At 38.8% G+C, this 15,697-nt stretch overlaps 6 protein-coding genes across 6 annotated transcripts in view; 1 reads left to right on the top strand and 5 right to left on the bottom strand.

The window, feature by feature from the left end:
- Positions 1-15,697, top strand: part of aox5 (aldehyde oxidase 5) — a 53,092-nt gene that overhangs the window by 4,909 nt on the left and 32,486 nt on the right. The window lies entirely within an intron of this gene.
- On the bottom strand, positions 123-1,444 carry LOC311295069 (hatching enzyme 1.2-like; the record flags this gene model as incomplete). The annotated part of the gene is made up of 5 exons (XM_084416251.1): positions 123-619; positions 738-855; positions 937-1,077; positions 1,205-1,283; positions 1,376-1,444. 5 exons carry the CDS (start codon positions 1,442-1,444, stop codon positions 223-225), a joined length of 804 nt encoding a protein of 267 aa, XP_084272377.1. The 3' UTR covers positions 123-222.
- Positions 4,333-5,490, bottom strand: LOC311295073 (hatching enzyme 1.2-like; the record flags this gene model as incomplete). The annotated part of the gene is made up of 5 exons (XM_084416263.1): positions 4,333-4,723; positions 4,814-4,931; positions 5,011-5,151; positions 5,261-5,333; positions 5,422-5,490. The coding sequence occupies 5 exons, from the start codon at positions 5,488-5,490 to the stop codon at positions 4,333-4,335; spliced, it is 792 nt and encodes a 263-aa protein (XP_084272389.1).
- On the bottom strand, positions 8,024-9,179 carry LOC311295072 (hatching enzyme 1.2-like; the record flags this gene model as incomplete). Its single annotated transcript, XM_084416262.1, has 5 exons — positions 8,024-8,414; positions 8,505-8,622; positions 8,703-8,843; positions 8,950-9,022; positions 9,111-9,179. The coding sequence occupies 5 exons, from the start codon at positions 9,177-9,179 to the stop codon at positions 8,024-8,026; spliced, it is 792 nt and encodes a 263-aa protein (XP_084272388.1).
- LOC311295079 (hatching enzyme 1.2-like) lies at positions 11,253-12,411 on the bottom strand (the record flags this gene model as incomplete). The annotated part of the gene is made up of 5 exons (XM_084416269.1): positions 11,253-11,643; positions 11,734-11,851; positions 11,932-12,072; positions 12,182-12,254; positions 12,343-12,411. The coding sequence occupies 5 exons, from the start codon at positions 12,409-12,411 to the stop codon at positions 11,253-11,255; spliced, it is 792 nt and encodes a 263-aa protein (XP_084272395.1).
- Positions 14,475-15,633, bottom strand: LOC311295076 (hatching enzyme 1.2-like; the record flags this gene model as incomplete). The annotated part of the gene is made up of 5 exons (XM_084416266.1): positions 14,475-14,865; positions 14,956-15,073; positions 15,154-15,294; positions 15,404-15,476; positions 15,565-15,633. The coding sequence occupies 5 exons, from the start codon at positions 15,631-15,633 to the stop codon at positions 14,475-14,477; spliced, it is 792 nt and encodes a 263-aa protein (XP_084272392.1).

Genomic DNA, 15,697 nt, shown 5'->3' with positions numbered 1-15,697 from the left:
CATTTAAAAACAAAATTTTGATCAGTTAGATTAATTTTATTTTTTCTGACACAATCACACATTTCAGAAATTGAACACCACCACAAGACAAAATTTCACCTCGTAATTAGCTTTATTTTCCCGCATAAGATCAAACATTTTGACAATTTAAAACCATCAAAAGACAAAGACCATCACCTCATTACATTATTCTTCTGTGTATGGATAAACCTTATTAAATGGTCAAACAACACATCCGTATAGCTTGTTGATCCTCAGGATGTCGATGTTAGACATATCCTGCCTCTGTCCGATTTCCACTGCCGCATTAGGAATGGGAGTGATGGTTTCCTTCCCGGTCTGGTTAGTGAAGGCTGTTCTTCCATAATGCATGATGGAGCCATAGTCATATGTGGTGTTTTGATTGTTAGTGCTCTGTATTTGGAAGTTGGAGGCTTTATCGGTAGGGATGTACTCCCAGTTGATTCGGACATACTTATCACGATCGCTCCTGGTTTGCTCGTGGTAAAAGCCCAGAGCATGATTGAGCTCATGTTGTACGATGCCATGATACACACAACCAGTTCTTTTGAGGGAGACCACCTGTTTGCCACCAATTCTACCAAGATAAGAGTAGCAACTGAGAGAAAAAGATAATTTTATATTATCAATCTGTGTTAAAAATCTTACTCATTGTAAAAGAGTTTCTGCTAAGGCCAGTTAAATGTTTTTCATTTGTATTGTATGAGTATCCTCACCCATCTTTGCTCTCAATACTGATGTAGTCGGTTTGAGATGATCTGCGCACAAAGCGGATGCAGGTTTTGTTGTGAAAGGTGGACATGGCTTTCTGAATAACTAAGATGTCACTAGAGGCTGCAAAGAAAAAGTACCACAGGTTTTTAAATACGATTTACACACACACATATGCTAAATGAATGAAGATGATTCACTTACAGTATTCACTGCTCACTATGTAAGGGACCTCCACTAGGTTGCTAGAGTTTTTCTTCCAGAAACAGTTGTTACTGTAGCAGTAGAGAGCATTTTTGGTTTTGGGAAACACCATATCTCCTTCAATCAGGTGTTCAGATGATGCTGTATTTAAATAAAAAATGTTTTTATGAAATTTCTCAGAATGTGTAAATTCAACCACATTTTAGATATATTTCCCTATTTTAAGAAACCCATTGTTGGCTTAACAGGAATCTACAAGATGCCTGACCATTGTTGGACTCCAAAATCTTTGTTGTGATGTCCACATTTCCAGGTATGGGTGAGAACCCATTGTGATGGTCAGGCTTCTGATTATGAAAAAAAAACAGAAAAGTTAAATATTACTCTTGTTAGGAAAGTTCATCATCTGAGTGCATTGAGAGACTAGAAAAAGTCTTACCCTGACAGGAGACATCTGGGAGATGCCAAAGAGAATCAGCAGAATAGAGAGGGAGGCTCTTGGGTCCATGTTGTCTCAGTGTAGAGATGTTTAGGATGCTCCTGGACTGAAATTTGGTGTCTGGAATCTGTTGAACCTTAACTTTATATTCACCTGTGCAGGTGGGTCAACCAGGGGTTGAGCCTTAGTGCCCAAAGGGAGGTAACTAACTCATTTGTTAATCCAAAACCTTGCACAACCAGATAATTTACAGATTGTTTTGCTAATCCACAAAAAAAAAAAAAAAAAAAAAGAAGCAATTATTGGATTGTATTAAGAGCCCCAAAACTGCATTATACAGGGAGTGTCCCAAACACTTTAAATGGTTTCTTAAGACAGAAAACATTTGTGTCAACATAAATTGTGGAGCAGAGGTCATAGTCAAGCTCATCAAGGAGTACAGTAGCTGAATACTTGGTAAATTTTCACTATAGTATCGAAGTACTATATATCGATAGTATATACTATAGTATATACTATATCTACTATAGTGAAAATATACTATATACTATATCTACTATAGTGACACTATAGTGAAACTATATATCGATAGTATATACTATAGTATATACTATATCTACTATAGTGAAAATCTACTATATACTATATCTACTATAGTGACACTATAGTGAAACTATATATCGATAGTATATACTATAGTATATACTATATCTACTATAGTGAAAATATACTATATACTATATCTACTATAGTGACACTATAGTGAAAATTTACCAAGTATTCAGCTACTGTACTCCTTGCCTGGAAAAGACATTAAAGTGGTTAGGACTAAAGGAATGTTTGGTACAGTTGGTCCTGTGAAATGAAATGCACTTAAATGAATTGTAAAGAAAATTCTAAATCATGATGAGCTTGACTATGACCTCTGCTCCACAATTTATGTTGACACAAATGTTTTCTGTCTTAAGAAACCATTTAAAGTGTTTGGGACACTCCCTGTATAATATACTATAGTATCGATAGTACTATTTTGCAAAATAGTAACAATCACTACTTTCCTATTTATGTACAGACACCTACAAGCTGAAATATGCATGAGTATGATGTGCATTTTAAGTCTAGAGACCGTGTCTTGCTCATCAGTACGTGCAGAGAGTGACAAAGTCAGCCCACTCCAAGAATTATATTTTAAAAACTTCATAATACCATTAAAATGAAAATATATCTGATTTAGATGAATGCAGTTGCACTTGTTATTTGTGACAAAATAACAAATAAAATGACTAATAAATAGAATTTGGGTGTTGACCAAGAGTAGGCGAGGATTTGCTCTTCCCTGAAGCTTAAATGTGCGTCTGTCATATAAGCTTGGCCTTTGTTATGTAAATCAACGTACACTTTTTCAGCCTAACATGTGTCATTGCATCCAAACTATGTTATGGGACTTAGGAAAGGCTAAGAAAAATGGTATCTTTTGATAATTTAAGAAATTATTTTATTTTAAAGATAAAAACGTCCACATTTTACTGTTTGTTCAGAATCTTTAGTATCTTGATTTTTTTTCCCCTATTCAGCCACACATTACAGAAATTCAACTCAATTAAAAGACAAAGACCATCACCCCATTATTCATTAATGGAAACGTATACATTAAGATTATCTGACACACACGCATATATACAGTGAGGAAAATAAGTATTTGAACACCCTGCTTCTTTGCAAGTTCTCCCACTTAGAAATCATGGAGGGGTCTGAAATTGTCATCGTAGGTGCATGTCCACTGTGAGAGACATAATCTAAAAAAAATAAAAAAATCCAGAAATCACAATGTACGATTTTTTAACTATTTATTTGTATGATACAGCTGCAAATAAGTATTCATATTATAATAAGTATTAATATAATAATTGTTCGACCGGACCTAAATATATATATATATATATATATATATATATATATATATATTTAGGTCCGGTCGAACAATTTATTAATTAAATTAATTAAATTCTGATTGGATTATGTTGGTAATAGGCACTTACCTAAAGCTAAAAGAAGTTTTGTGCCTCTAACAACTGCTTTTGACCTTCTTTTTGATCTGAATGGTATATGTGGAAAACACTTGAGGTTTGCCACAGACTTGTTTCACCACCTAGAATGCAACTGAATGCTTCTTCAAGAGCCCTCCATACGCGAAAAACTACGGAAATATTTACATACATATTTACAGCTGGTCTATTAGCATTACCTGGGGTAATTTTTCTGGACCTTTTTACAGAAGGTAAAAATTGCTGTAATCTTTACGGACATTGTCTGTAATAATTACTGAGATGAGTTGGCACATTCGGACGGGACTAATATCACTAAGAAACTCTGGTAATAATGACTTTACCCCACCTCTCCATATAAAGCTAATCCCATCCGAATAGGGCTTTTATCTACGAGATGCCTCACCATTGTTGGTGTCTAAAGAGCGACTGACTCCAGAAGAGGGTCTTGGCACCATAAAGGTCTTTAAAATTGAGGTATCAGACAAGAAACCTTTCTTTTCAGCTGTGAACATAAGATTACACCAGAACTAAATCTCAAAAATCTTTCAAAATCTACATTATAGCATTTTGCCAAGAAAAACAAAAAGATATTTTGTTGAAATGTATAAATCATATACTGTGTCCAGTCCTCCAGTTCTCCTAAGGTTAAACCAGGTGGCTTTTATTAGGCTGCAGGAGAAGCTTAATACTATGACACCTTTAATGCTACCATCAAGCACTTTCTTAAACTTGACATTGAATCGCAAATAAAGGATGAGTTTGTCTTGCAGTGTAGCTTTATTTTTCCCAACCCAACACAATCACACATTTCAGAAATCCAACACCATTAAAATACAGAAACATAATCTCATTACATTATTCATCTACAAACACATAGACTATATAAAATTATGTGTGCAAGCCTCATCATCAGCATCCATACAGCTTCTGAATCCTCAGAACGTCAATTTTGGACAATCCCTGCCTCTGTCCGATTTCCACAGTCGCATCAGGAATGGGAGTGATGGTTTCCAGCCAGGGCTGAATGGCGAAGGCAGTTCTTCCATAGTGCATGATGGAGCCGTAGTCGTATGGAGTGTTTTGGTTGTTGGTGTTCTGTTTCTCGAAGTTGTAGGCCATATCAGGAGAGATGTTCTTAAAGTTGATTCTGACATACTTGTCACGATCGCTCCTGGTTTGCTCGTGGTAAAAGCCCAGGGCATGATTGAGCTCATGTTGTACGATGCCATTGTAAATACAGCCGTCCCTTTTGAGGGAGACCACCTGTTTGCCACCAGTTCTACCTAGAGCAGAGAAGCACCTGAGAGGAGAGAGGAAATAAAGGGGTTAAATATTGATCTGTTAAAGGTCTGTTAAATGTTTCTTGTTGGTATAGTACGATTGTTCTTACCCATCTTTGTTCTCAATACTGATGTAGTCGGTCTGAGATGATTTGGCCACAAAGCGGATGCAGGTTTTGGCGTGAAAGACCGACATGGCGCTCGCAATCACTGATTTGTCCGAATTGGCTGCAAAAAGGGTCCACAGGTTTAAAATGGTTCTAAATGAATCACAGATATGTTCAATGAATGAAGGAGATTCACGTACAGAATTCCCTGCTCACTATGTAAGGGATCTCCACTATGTTGTTAGAGTTTTTCTTCCAGAAACAGTTGTTGTTGAGGCAGTAGAGAGCATTTCTGGTTTTGGGGAACAGCATATCTCCTTCAATCAAGAGCTCAGAAGATCCTGTATTTGAAGAGCAATATATTGATGAAATAATGCAATATATTCATAAATCCCGATCACATTTTTAGAAATGTGACCCATTGCTGGCTTTATCTACAAGATGCTTCACCATTGTTGGTTTCTAAAATCCTTGTAGTGATGTCCACAGGTTCAGGCTCTGATACAAACACACCATCACACATCTGCTCCTGGTGGTAGAAACAGAGATGTTTAAAACGACTCAATTGAGGACTGTTAACCGTTTAAGGGAGAGACTAGAAAGGACCTTACCATGAGAGGAGACGCCTGGGCGACGCCAAAAAGCAGCAGCAGAATGGAGAGGGAGGCTCTTGTGTCCATGTTGCCTCAGTGTGTGGAGATGTTCAGGATGCTCCTGTGCTGAGATTTGATGCCTGTGAGCTATTCTGTCTGGACTTTATATTCACCCGAGTAGGTGGGTCTACTGGAGGATTATGCGTTGGGTCTTAGTGTCCAGAGTCTAAAGTGTGTGCCTACAGGGAGGAAACTCTGACCTCGCCCGTTGGTCCAAAACTTGACACAATCACAAAATATACCTCAGTTTGTTTAACTAATTCACTAAAATGGACACGCTGTAGCTTTTGGACTTTACCACGTGCCCTAAGACAGTGGTGTACAGGGATGGTCCACAATACCTTAAATGTGCTCTGTAGGTTGATTACAAATAAATCCTTATATGTGAAAACATCTGAATTTACTATAGAGATTAGTAAACGACCCCAAAAATATTAGCAAGATGGACAAATAGTTATTTAATAGAAAAGAATTTGCTTATAGCTAAACTGAAAGCTTTTGATTTAACAGTGAAAATAGGACAGTCACTGTGAATTGCTCAAATGTTTTCAGGAGAAATGTAGAATTTCATAGCACTACACCGCTTCTTAATTGACATAATTGTTTTGTTACTGAAAAGCAGTGTCAAAACCACCTTGCTGATTAGTAAAGTAGTTTAATCGTTTAACTATGCATAACAATGCTACTGCATTTTACACATTAAACTGTACACCACTACTAGTTAAAGTGAAGTCACATTTCAACTCTTTGAGATTTAAAGTTTTGATCAAAAAAGTTTCTAATTCGATTTTTACAGAAGTTGTGTATTTTATTTTGTAGTCCAGATGTTATAATCAGTTTCTGCAATACAGCAGAACATTGCTCTAATTTTATTTTGATCTTAACGTCACAGACAAGAAGTTCTGAATCTCATTTACGTAGAGATTCTGGGGGAAAAATGTTTTCTGGTAACTGCTCTTACATTGAGTGATTTTTTTTTTTATCTACAATGCCAGAGCGTTCCCATCTGTCATGTAACGTACGTGTTCAAAAGTCCCGCTCTTATAATTTTGTTATCCCCCAGCAGACAATAACATAGTGTATGGTATCATTAAGCTGCTTGTTCATTTGTCACCTCCATGGATAGGAAGTAGATCCCTGATCTTGATATCATTCTTGTTTGTAGCGATTGATATTTTCTTGTATCTTTGTCAATATGCAATTTTTGAACTGTTCTTCCTCCAGTCAAATAGTTCCACGATAACTAACATCATCACTGCAACACACACCCGACACAGCATCGGCTCTGGCTGTTTTCACACTGATATTTTCCATGATTTATCCCAGTAATATTACTAGGGTCTTGTATGAGTGCCGAATTTTCCAGCATTCTGGCTCTGGCTTAGCCTGGTAATACCAAACTCTGCTACTTCGCTTTGCTTCGTAGACAGAGTCTGGCATGGCATAATTGAAAAGCGTTTTCTTTCTCGCGGGGAGGCGCTTGTCTGAAGTTTAAAATCATTGGTTCCCGTAAGCCAATCACATAACGTTTGGTTATGGCGTGTGTTATGCGCATGCTCAGCCGCATCTAACTTCCACTGTAAACACATGTAGTATGATGCGAAAACAAAACCATCGAGCAAAATACCGGAGTGAACATGGCTGTGAACGACTTTTGCAGATTATGTGAAGTAAATCTACGCATCCACGGTACAATCAGTGTCTACGTCACGGCTCTCAGCCCGCCCTCTGTTCGTTGATTGGCCGGCTGTTTTCAGGCCGGAGGAAAACGGAAAGCTATTACGCTGTCTCAGACTGAGTACAGAAGCGAAATGAAATTGAGCGGAAGTAAGAAGTCTGACGTAGTCAGGCTAGCTCTGGCTTGTATTCACATAGAATGCTCCCCGGCAATTTTCTGGAACCAAAGTTCATTGTGAACGCAGCCCTTATTTGCACCAAAACTTCAGGCCATGTCTAGGACTGCATCTTTGGCTGACTTTGTGCTTCAGGTGATCAGATTTATGTCTGCTTGGGACTTTTTCATTCTTTGGCAACTTTGAAAGTTGAATTTATTTTACTAGAGGATGCAAGAGCGACTGACTCCAGAAGAGGGTCTCGGCACAATAAAGGTCTTTGAAACTGAGGTATCAAACGGGAAAACTCCCTTTTCAGCTGTGAACATATGATTACACCAGAACTAAATCTCAAAAATCTTTCCAAAATCTACATTATAGCATTTTGCCACAAAAAAAAAAAAAAATATTTTGTTGAAATGTATAAATCATATACTGTGTCCAGTCCTCCAGTTCTCCTAAGGTTAAACCAGGTGGCTTTAATTAGGCTGCAGGAGAAGCTTAATACTATGACACCTTTAATGCTACCATCAAGCACTTTCTTAAACTTGACATTGAATCGCAAATAAAGGATGAGTTTGTCTTGCAGTGTAGCTTTATTTTTCCCAACCCAACACAATCACACATTTCAGAAATCCAACACCATTAAAATACAGAAACATAATATCATTACATTATTCATCTACAGACACATGGACTATATAAAATTCTGTGTGCAAGCCTCATCATCAGCATCCATACAGCTTCTGAATCCTCAGAACGTCAATTTTGGACAATCCCTGCCTCTGTCCGATTTCCACAGTCGCATCAGGAATGGGAGTGATGGTTTCCAGCCAGGGCTGAATGGCAAAGGCAGTTCTTCCATAGTGCATGATGGAGCCGTAGTCGTATGGAGTGTTTTGGTTGTTGGTGTTCTGTTTCTCGAAGTTGTAGGCCATATCAGGAGAGATGTTCTCAAAGTTGATTCTGACATACTTGTCACGATCGCTCCTGGTTTGCTCGTGGTAAAAGCCCAGGGCATGATTGAGCTCATGTTGTACGATGCCATTGTAAATACAGCCGTCCCTTTTGAGGGAGACCACCTGTTTGCCACCAGTTCTACCTAGAGCAGAGAAGCACCTGAGAGGAGAGAGGAAATAAAGGGGTTAAATATTGATCTGTTAAAGGTCTGTTAAATGTTTCTTGTTGGTATAGTACGATTGTTCTTACCCATCTTTGTTCTCAATACTGATGTAGTCGGTCTGAGATGATTTGGCCACAAAGCGGATGCAGGTTTTGGCGTGAAAGACCGACATGGCGCTCGCAATCACTGATTTGTCCGAATTGGCTGCAAAAAGGGTCCACAGGTTTAAAATGGCATCTAAATGAATCACAGATATGTTCAATGAATGAAGGAGATTCACGTACAGAATTCCCTGCTCACTATGTAAGGGATCTCCACTATGTTGTTAGAGTTTTTCTTCCAGAAACAGTTGTTGTTGAGGCAGTAGAGAGCATTTCTGGTTTTGGGAAACAGCATATCTCCTTCAATCAAGAGCTCAGAAGATCCTGTATTTGAAGAGCAATATATTGATGAAATAATGCAATATATTCATAAATCCCGATCACTTTTTTAATGTGACCCATTGCTGGCTTTATCTACAAGATGCTTCACCATTGTTGGTTTCTAAAATCCTTGTAGTGATGTCCACAGGTTCAGGCTCTGATACAAACACACCATCACACATCTGCTCCTGGTGGTAGAAACAGAGATGTTTAAAACGACTCAATTGAGGACTGTTAACCGTTTAAGGGAGAGACTAGAAAGGACCTTACCATGAGAGGAGACGCCTGGGCGACGCCAAAAAGCAGCAGCAGAATGGAGAGGGAGGCTCTTGTGTCCATGTTGCCTCAGTGTGTGGAGATGTTCAGGATGCTCCTGTGCTGAGATTTGATGCCTGTGAGCTATTCTGTCTACACTTTATATTCACCCGAGTAGGTGGGTCTACTGGAGGATTATGCGTAGGGTCTTAGTGTCCAGAGTCTAAAGTGTGTGCCTACAGGGAGGAAACTCTGACCTCGCCCGTTGGTCCAACACTTGACACAATCACAAAATATACCTCAGTTTGTTGAACTAATTCACTAAAATGGACACGCTGTAGCTTTTGGACTTTACCACGTGCCCTAAGACAGTGGTGTACAGGGATGGTCCACAATACCTTAAATGTGCTCTGTAGGTTGATTACAAATAAATCCTTATATGTGAAAACATCTGAATTTACTATAGAGATTAGTAAACGACCCCAAAAATATTAGCAAGATGGACAAATAGTTATTTAGTAGAAAAGAATTTGCTTATAGCTAAACTGAAAGCTTTTGATTTAACAGTGAAAATAGGACAGTCACTGTGAATTGCTCAAATGTTTTCAGGAGAAATGTAGTATTTCATAGCACTACACCGCTTCTTAATTGACATAATTGTTTTGTTTCTGAAAAGCAAAATGATTTCAAACAGTGTCAAAACCACCTTGCTGATTAGTAAAGTAGTTTAATCGTTTAACTATGCATAACAATGCTACTGCATTTTACACATTAAACTGTACACCACTACTAGTTAAAGTGAAGTCACGTTTCAACTCTTTGAGATTTAACGTTTTGATCAAAAAAGTTCCGAATTCGATTTGACAGAAGTTGTGTATTTTATTTTGTAGTCCAGATGTTATAATCAGTTTTTGCAATACAGCAGAAAAATTGCTCTAATTTTATATTGATCTTAACATCACAGAAAAGAAGTTCTGAATCTCATTTACGTAGAGATTCTGGGGGGAAATGTTTTCTGGTAACTGCTCTTACATTGAGTGATTTTGTTCACCTACAATGCCAGAGCGTTCCCGTCTGTCGTGTAACGTACGTGTTCAAAAGTCCCGCTCTTATCATTTTGTTATCCCCCAGCAAACAGTAACATCGTGTATGGTATCATTAAGCTGCTTGTTCATTTGTCACCTCCATGGATAAGAAGTAGATCCCTGATCTTGATATCATTCTTGTTTGTAGCGATTGGTATTTTCTTGTATCTTTGTCAATATGCATTTTTTTAACTGTTCTTCCTCCAGTCAAATAGTTCCACGATAACTAACATCATCACTGCAACACACACCCGACACAGCATCGGCTCTGGCTGTTTTCACACTGATATTTTCCACGATTTATCCCAGTAATATTACTAGGGTCTTGTATGAGTGCCGAATTTTTTCAGCATTCTGGCTCTGGCTTGTATTCACATAGAATGCTCCCCGGCAATTATCTGGAACCAAAGTTCATTGTGAACGCAGCCCTTATTTGCACCAAAACTTCACGCCATGTCTAGAACTGCATCTTTGGCTGACTTTGTGCTTCAGGTGATCAGATTTATGTCTGCTTGGGACTTTCTCAATCTTTGCCAACTTTGAAAGTTGAATTTATTTTACTAGAGGATGCAAGAGTGACTGACTCCAGAAGAGGGTCTCGGCACAATGAAGGTCTTTAAAACTGAGGTATCAAACGGGAAAACTCCCTTTTCAGCTGTGAACATATGATTACACCAGAACTAAATCTCAAAAATCTTTCCAAAATCTACATTATAGCATTTTGCCACAAAAAAAAAGAAAAAAAAGAAGTTATTTTGTTGAAATGTATAAATCATATACTGTGCCCAGTCCTCCAGTTCTCCTAAGGTTAAACCAGGTGGCTTTAATTAGGCTGCAGGAGAAGCTTAATACTATGACACCTTTAATGTTGCCATCAAGCACTTTCTTAAACTTGACATTGAATCGCAAATAAAGTATGAGTTTGTCTTGCAGTGTAGCTTTATTTTTCCCAACCCAACACAATCACACATTTCAGAAATCCAACACCATTAAAATACAGAAACATAATCTCATTACATTATTCATCTACAGACACATGGACTATATAAAATGATGTGTGCAAGCCTCATCATCAGCATCCATACAGCTTCTGAATCCTCAGAACGTCAATTTTGGACAATCCCTGCCTCTGTCCGATTTCCACAGTCGCATCAGGAATGGGAGTGATGGTTTCCAGCCAGGGCTGAATGGCGAAGGCAGTTCTTCCATAGTGCATGATGGAGCTGTAGTCGTATGGAGTGTTTTGGTTGTTGGTGTTCTGTTTCTCGAAGTTGTAGGCCATATCAGGAGAGATGTTCTCAAAGTTGATTCTGACATACTTGTCACGGTCGCTCCTGGTTTGCTCGTGGTAAAAGCCCAGGGCATGATTGAGCTCATGTTGTACGATGCCATTGTAAATACAGCCGTTCCTTTTGAGGGAGACCACCTGTTTGCCACCAGTTCTACCTAGAGAAGAGAAGCACCTGAGAGGAGAGAGGAAATAAAGGGGTTAAATATTGATCTGTTAAAGGTCTGTTAAATGTTTCTTGTTGGTATAGTACGATTGTTCTTACCCATCTTTGTTTTCAATACTGATGTAGTCGGTCTGAGATGATTTGGCCACAAAGCGGATGCAGGTTTTGGCGTGAAAGACCGACATGGCGCTCGCAATCACTGATTTGTCCGAATTGGCTGCAAAAAGGGTCCACAGGTTTAAAATGGCATCTAAATTAATCACAGATATGTTCAATGAATGAAGGAGATTCACGTACAGAATTCCCTGCTCACTATGTAAGGGATCTCCACTATGTTGTTAGAGTTTTTCTTCCAGAAACAGTTGTTGTTGAGGCAGTAGAGAGCATTTCTGGTTTTGGGAAACAGCAAATCTCCTTCAATCAAGAGTTCAGAAGATCCTGTATTTGAAGAGCAATATATTGATGAAATAATGCAATATATTCATAAATCCCGATCACTTTTTTAGAAATGTGACCCATTGCTGGCTTTATCTACAAGATGCTTCACCATTGTTGGTTTCTAAAATCCTTGTAGTGATGTCCACAGGTTTAGGCTCTGATACAAACACACCATCAGACATCTGCTCCTGGTGGTAGAAACAGAGATGTTTAAAACGACTCAATTGAGGACTGTTAACCGTTTAAGGGAGAGACTAGAAAGGACCTTACCATGAGAGGAGACGCCTGGGCGACGCCAAAAAGCAGCAGCAGAATGGAGAGGGAGGCTCTTGTGTCCATGTTGCCTCAGTGTGTGGAGATGTTCAGGATGCTCCTGTGCTGAGATTTGATGCCTGTGAGCTATTCTGTCTGGACTTTATATTCACCCGAGTAGGTGGGTCTACTGGAGGATTATGCGTAGGGTCTTAGTGTCCAGGGTCTAAAGTGTGTGCCTACAGGGAGGAAACTCTGACCTCGCCCGTTGGTCCAACACTTGACACAATCATAAAATATACCTCAGTTTGTTTAACTAATTCACTAAAATGGACACGCTGTAGCTTTTGGACTTTACCACGTGCCCTATGACAGTGGTGTACAAGGATGGTCCACAATACCTTAAATGTGCTCTGTAGGTTGATTACAAATAAATCCTTATATGTGAAAACATCTGAATTTACTATAGAGATTAGTAAACGACCCCAAAAATATTAGCAAGATGGACAAATAGTTATTTAATAGAAAAGAATTTGCTCATAGCTAAACTGAAAGCTTTTGATTTAACAGGGAAAATAGGACAGTCACTGTGAATTGCTCAAATGTTTTCAGGAGAAATGTAGTATTTCATAGCACTACACCGCTTCTTAATTGACATAATTGTTTTGTTACTGAAAAGCAAAATGATTTCAAACAGTGTCAAAACCACCTTGCTGATTAGTAAAGTAGTTTAATCGTTTAACTATGCATAACAATGCTACTGCATTTTACACATTAAACTGTACACCACTACTAGTTAAAGAGAAGTCACGTTTCAACTCTTTGAGATTTAAAGTTTTGATCAAAAAAGTTCCGAATTCGATTTGACAGAAGTTGTGTATTTTATTTTGTAGTCCAGATGTTATAATCAGTTTTTGCAATACAGCAGAAAAATTGCTCTAATTTTATTTTGATCTTAACATCACAGACAAGAAGTTCTGAATCTCATTTACGTAGAGATTCTGGGGGGAAAATGTTTTCTGGTAACTGCTCTTACATTGAGTGATTTTGTTCATCTACAATGCCAGAGCGTTCCCGTCTGACGTGTAATGTACGTGCTCAAAAGTCCCGCTCTTATAATTTTGTCATCCCCCAGCAAACAGTAACATCGTGTATGGTATCATTAAGCTGCTTGTTCATTTGTCACCTCCATGGATAGGAAGTAGATCCCTGATCTTGATATCATTCTTGTTTGTAGCGATTGTTCTTTTCTTGTATCTTTGTCAATATGCAATTTTTTAACTGTTCTTCCTCCAGTCAGATAGTTCCACGATAACTAACATCATCACTGCAACACACACCCGACACAGCATCGGCTCTGGCTGTTTTCACACTGATATTTTCCACGATTTATCCCAGTAATATTACTAGGGTCTTGTATGAGTGCCGAATTTTCCAGCATTCTGGCTCTGGCTTGTATTCACATAGAATGCTCCCCGGCAATTTTCTGGAACCAAAGTTCATTGTGAACGCAGCCCTTATTTGCACCAAAACTTCACGCCATGTCTAGAACTGCATCTTTGGCTGACTTTGTGCTTCAGGTGATCAGATTTATGTCTGCTTGGGACTTTCTCAATCTTTGCCAACTTTGAAAGTTGAATTTATTTTACTAGAGGATGCAAGAGCGACTGACTCCAGAAGAGGGTCTCGGCACAATAAAGGTCTTTAAAACTGAGGTATCAAACGGGAAAACTCCCTTTTCAGCTGTGAACATATGATTACACCAGAACTAAATCTCAAAAATCTTTCCAAAATCTACATTATAGCATTTTGCCACAAAAAAAAAAAAAAGTTATTTTGTTGAAATGTATAAATCATATACTGTGCCCTGTCCTCCAGTTCTCCTAAGGTTAAACCAGGTGGCTTTAATTAGGCTGCAGGAGAAGCTTAATACTATGACACCTTTAATGCTATCAAGCACTTTCTTAAACTTGACATTGAATCGCAAATAAAGGATGAGTTTGTCTTGCAGTGTAGCTTTATTTTTCCCAACCCAACACAATCACACATTTCAGAAATCCAACACCATTAAAATACAGAAACATAATCTCATTACATTATTCATCTACAGACACATGGACTATATAAAATTCTGTGTGCAAGCCTCATCATCAGCATCCATACAGCTTCTGAATCCTCAGAACGTCAATTTTGGACAATCCCTGCGTCTGTCCGATTTCCACAGTCGCATCAGGAATGGGAGTGATGGTTTCCAGCCAGGGCTGAATGGCGAAGGCAGTTCTTCCATAGTGCATGATGGAGCCGTAGTCGTATGGAGTGTTTTGGTTGTTGGTGTTCTGTTTCTCGAAGTTGTAGGCCATATCAGGAGAGATGTTCTTAAAGTTGATTCTGACATACTTGTCACGATCGCTCCTGGTTTGCTCGTGGTAAAAGCCCAGGGCATGATTGAGCTCATGTTGCACGATGCCATTGTAAATACAGCCGTCCCTATTGAGGGAGACCACCTGTTTGCCACCAGTTCTACCTAGAGAAGAGAAGCACCTGAGAGGAGAGAGGAAATAAAGGGGTTAAATATTGATCTGTTAAAGGTCTGTTAAATGTTTCTTGTTGGTATAGTACGATTGTCCTTACCCATCTTTGTTCTCAATACTGATGTAGTCGGTCTGAGATGATTTGGCCACAAAGCGGATGCAGGTTTTGGCGTGAAAGACCGACATGGCGCTCGCAATCACTGATTTGTCCGAATTGGCTGCAAAAAGGGTCCACAGGTTTAAAATGACATCTAAATGAATCACAGATATGTTCAATGAATGAAGGAGATTCACGTACAGAATTCCCTGCTCACTATGTAAGGGATCTCCACTATGTTGTTAGAGTTTTTCTTCCAGAAACAGTTGTTGTTGAGGCAGTAGAGAGCATTTCTGGTTTTGGGAAACAGCATATCTCCTTCAATCAAGAGCTCAGAAGATCCTGTATTTGAAGAGCAATATATTGATGAAATAATGCAATATATTCATAAATCCCAATCACTTTTTTAGGAATGTGTCCCATTGCTGGCTTTATCTACAAGATGCTTCACCATTGTTGGTTTCTAAAATCCTTGTAGTGATGTCCACAGGTTCAGGCTCTGATACAAACACACCATCAGACATCTGCTCCTGGTGGTAGAAACAGAGATGTTTAAAACGACTCAATTGAGGACTGTTAACAGTTTAAGGGAGAGACTAGAAAGGACCTTACCATGAGAGGAGACGCCTGGGCGACACCAAAAAGCAGCAGCAGAATGGAGAGGGAGGCTCTTGTGTCCATGTTGCCTCAGTGTGTGGAGATGTTCAGGATGCTCCTGTGCTGAGATTTGATGCCTGTGAGCTAT

Source organism: Rutilus rutilus (genome assembly GCF_951802725.1).
Source record: "Rutilus rutilus genome assembly, chromosome: 8".
NCBI lineage: Eukaryota > Metazoa > Chordata > Actinopteri > Cypriniformes > Leuciscidae > Rutilus > Rutilus rutilus.
The sequence above is the reverse complement of the archived record's forward strand: the minus strand, read 5'-3'. Positions and strand labels throughout refer to the sequence as shown.